Raw genomic sequence first — 4,021 nt, forward strand, 5'->3', positions numbered from 1 at the left:
ACTAAAAAATTATATAAATTATTATATATAGCTAAAAAATTGTATAAATTATTATATATAAATATGCACAAATAATATATAATAACTGAAAATTGTGTAAATTTTTAGTGTATATATAATATTTTTGTCAAAATAAATATTGCGAACTGAGCTACGGAAAATGGGCCAATATATATGGATTTATCATACTGGTGAACTGCTCAATTTGCGTTTTTGCATTTAAATCTGATCCCTGCCATGCTAAATTAAAAGAACAAATAATAAATAAATAAATAAATAAGCTAAAATGCTACATCATACTTCACAAGAGAAGGACAAAAGTAACATAAGGTTCATCAAAATACATTCATCCTCTAAATTCCAAAAAAAAAAAAAAATCAGCATGCACAGCCACCTCTTTGTTCTGCTTCCGAAACAGTTTCAGATATTCCGGGAAAATAACTGTCAAGAAGAGAAAAAAATCATTAGCGGTTAGCCCCCAACAGAAGCAAAATAGCAGAATCACTCTAGCTTCTCTTAAATGAAGTTATGTATTAAATGATTCTCACATGTCTTGTGTGTGCTCGTTTTCTGATGCAATTTTTGCTACGTTTAAAAATGCCTCTTCAACATTGTATCCTTCTTTGGCAGAGGTTTCAAAGTATGGTAGGTTCCCTCTAGAAGCACACCATTCCCTAGCTTTCTTCTCAGTCACCTGCAACAAGTTGAATGAGATTTCAACTTCAAAACTATGCATATTAATCTCAAAGGCCCAAACTCTTTTTAATACCTTTCTACTGTTCCCACCATCTACATCAACCTTGTTCCCAAGTAACACAAAGGGAAATGCTTCATGATCATTCAAATCTGCCTGAGGCCAAACACCAAAACATATAAGATATAATCTTCATGTATTGCTCATTCAGAAAGGTGCTAAATAGTACATACCTGCTTAATGAACTCATCATGCCAATTGTTTAGTGTGTCAAATGTCTTGTGTGCATTTACATCATACACCAAAACACAACAATCTGCACCTCTATAAAATGCAGCACCTAAACTATTGAACCTTTCTTGTCCTGCTGTATCCCAAATCTGCCAAAAGAGTCTCATTTTGTGTTAGTTAAAAGTAAAGTTATCAGAAATAACTTAAAATTACTGACCTGTAAAGTGACGAGTTTATCATCTACTTGTAGCTCCTTTGTGACAAAATCAGCACCAATTGTGGCTTTATAATGCTGGCTGAATTTTCTATAAACGTACCTAAATTCAAAATTAAGGTTCCACGGTAATACTATACTATGCTATATATGCATTTCTTTTTTGCATGTTTAGTGCCAAACACCCAATAAAGGGAAAATACTAATTTAGAAGTCAGTTCCTATTAGTATGGAAAATAATAATGTGGATGTGGAAAGTGGAAACATTTAGGGCCCAATTAATAGCAGCCAACTGTCACATGAACCAGTGTTCCCTCCAAGCATAGATTGCCAACTCATGTGCCAATAATGATTATGACTATGCAATACACTGTTTTTTTAAAACAGAACAAAAACAAAAAGGGGGAAACATTGAAAAGATTGAAAGCCTTCGTAGTTTAGAATTAATAATGCACTTCCAGCCAATCACTGACATCAGAAAAAATAATAACAAACTCCCGCTCTTTTAAAAAAAAATTAATAATAATAATGATTATGAACAATACTGAAAATGCAAGTGCCAAATGGATACTGGTTCATCAAAGAAGTCTTCCCAACCCTGAAATAAGATAGATGAAGAAAAATGAATTGTGATTAACAATTTATCAACATTGGACAAAGCATGAATGAAAGTAGTCTCATCCAAATGATAAAGTGTATGTTTGGATTTTGGTCTAGAATCTTCACATTTTGCAGCTTTTACAAACACAAAAATGATCTTACTAAGCAGAACTATAGAAGCATACGAAGAAGAAGAAATCATGAATGGGATTTTAGAAAGAATAAAAAAATGAGAGATATATGCATACCCACTATCACCAAGGAGTATGACCTTAAGCAAGGTTCTCTTCTTGTGGGAAATGTCCATGATTGGAAGCAAACAAATGGTGGCACAGAGCAGTGGAAGAACAAAAAGATTTATGAGAGAAAAGTTATATTATTGTTGTTGAATGTTGATGATAGCCTCCTTTTTGGGTAATTGCTTTTCTTTTTTTCTGCATTTGAATGATGCTGGTGAGAAGCATGTGAAGCCTTGCCAACCAAAACCAACGTTCTGGTGACAGCGGTGCATCCTTATTTTTAACCATAATAATAATTAAAAAAAAGTTTATATGTATAACTCTGTATTTGGTGTTGATTAAGTTAAAGCTTAGATAATTGTTTCATAGAGCCGAAATTGAACATTATTGGATATACGTGCTACCCTCTTATTGCTTCATCTGAATATGGTGGTGGTTACACTGACAGTTGGACAGTTGAATAAGAAAAAACGGTTGAGCTGGACTCTCTTGTCTAATCCAACTATGCAAGTGACAAGGTGACCGTAATTTTCGCTTTTACCCAATAATGTAAGTGTTTAATTTTGATTCCATAGTATAAATACCAATGAAATTTATGCGTTTTAATACTTTTTTTATTAATAAATTTAAATTTTAATTATTTTTATTCTAATAATATATGAAAATTAAATTTTATGATATAATTAGTGATTACTAATTTCAGGTGAAAATCACTTTCATCTCATGTGTGATGCATTAATGATTCATAATGTGCCATCAAGTTGTATGTGGTTTTCTGGATCTGTTACACGATTTGTTACACGATCGTGTTGTAATTTTTGTATCTTCGTATTGAACATGATGGCACGTATTGAGAGAGGTAGATATCAAAGATAGAAGTTTACGTGCACTTATTTTCATATAGAATTGACAAATAAGAGTCGTTAGACATCAAATTCTATGCAACACCAGGCACCATTCATAGGAGGATTTATCCTGAACAATGATAGGTATATTAATTAATCTTCTATATTAAATGGCAATTTTACTTTTCTCAAGACAATTTTATCTTAGATAGATAATAATAAAAAATTATATATTAATTTTTCCTTCTAACAAATTCAAAAAAATGAGACTTTTTCTTAGAATAAAATCTTATACTAAATAAAATACTTAATCAAATAAGACTAAATTGTTATAATTTATTTTCACATACGTGCTCTTTTTTCTTCTTTTTCTTCTTCGTGTTTTTTTTTGCACGTTCCTCTTTTTTTTCTCACTAATATTGCTATTTTTTTTTCTTCTCATCTTAAAATACTTAATCAAGTTCGACTAAATTGTTATAATTTATTTTTACATACGTGCTCTTTCTTCTTCGTGTTTTTCTTTTTTTTTTTCGCATTCCTCTTTTTATTTTCACTAATATTGCTATTTTTTTCTTCTCATCTTCCTCTTCCTCTTCTATTTTTCTCATCTTTTTGCTTTTGTTATCATCGTCATCACTACCACCTCCATCTCCTCTTCTTTCTCTTTTTTTTTGTTATTTGAATTTTTTCGATTTTTTCATTTTTTCTCCTTCTCCTCCATCATCATCATTATTGTTATCGTTATTGTCATCATCGCCATCTTCTTTTTATATGTATAACAATTTAAATTCAGAATGCACCGAAATTTCTTAATGATGACGACACACAAACAAACTCAGTTTAAAACAAACTCATACCAGAATGCACTGAAATTAAATTCAGAATGCACCAAAATTAAATCTAAAATGCACAGAAATTACTTAATGATGACGACACACAAACAAACTCAATTCAAAACAAGTTTAGGCCAAAAGTGCACCTTATTTAAATCCAGAATACACCAAAATTAAATCTAGAATATATCGAAATTACTTAATAATAACGAGTGGAATGGTAAAAATACTCGAATCCGCAAATACCCGCAGAGATTACCCGTGATGAAGAGCAAAATGGAAACCTGCAAAGTCCTCATGAAAACTAGGACCTGTCCCCACAAACAAACGAAATGGTGGCAGAAATTGAAATACCCGTCTTACGG

At 31.3% G+C, this 4,021-nt stretch overlaps 1 protein-coding gene across 1 annotated transcript; it reads right to left on the reverse strand.

Annotated features, from left to right (window-relative positions):
* Positions 1–212: 212 nt before the first annotated feature.
* On the reverse strand, positions 213–2,176 carry LOC107480375 (ras-related protein Rab7). The gene is made up of 7 exons (XM_016100503.3): positions 1,988–2,176; positions 1,711–1,737; positions 1,143–1,242; positions 928–1,074; positions 770–850; positions 549–694; positions 213–441 (listed from the first exon to the last, which is right to left on the reverse strand). Exons 1-7 carry the CDS (start codon positions 2,044–2,046, stop codon positions 378–380), a joined length of 624 nt encoding a protein of 207 aa, XP_015955989.1. The 5' UTR covers positions 2,047–2,176; the 3' UTR covers positions 213–377.
* Positions 2,177–4,021: the final 1,845 nt, after the last annotated feature.

The sequence above is a fragment of the Arachis duranensis genome, chromosome 3, assembly GCF_000817695.3.
Source record: "Arachis duranensis cultivar V14167 chromosome 3, aradu.V14167.gnm2.J7QH, whole genome shotgun sequence".
Taxonomy (NCBI): Eukaryota; Viridiplantae; Streptophyta; class Magnoliopsida; order Fabales; family Fabaceae; genus Arachis; species Arachis duranensis.

Bases quoted from the DNA above. Each gene is read 5' to 3' on its own strand.
- LOC107480375 (XM_016100503.3), bottom strand. From the start codon at position 2,046: ATGGACATTTCCCACAAGAAGAGAACCTTGCTTAAGGTCATACTCCTT. The intron at 1,243-1,710 runs GTATCCATTTGG...TTTTGAATTTAG, and splicing joins AAGACTTCTTTGATGAACCA to GTACGTTTATAGAAAATTCA. The intron at 442-548 runs GTGAGAATCATT...TCTTCTTGACAG, and splicing joins AACGAGCACACACAAGACAT to TTATTTTCCCGGAATATCTG.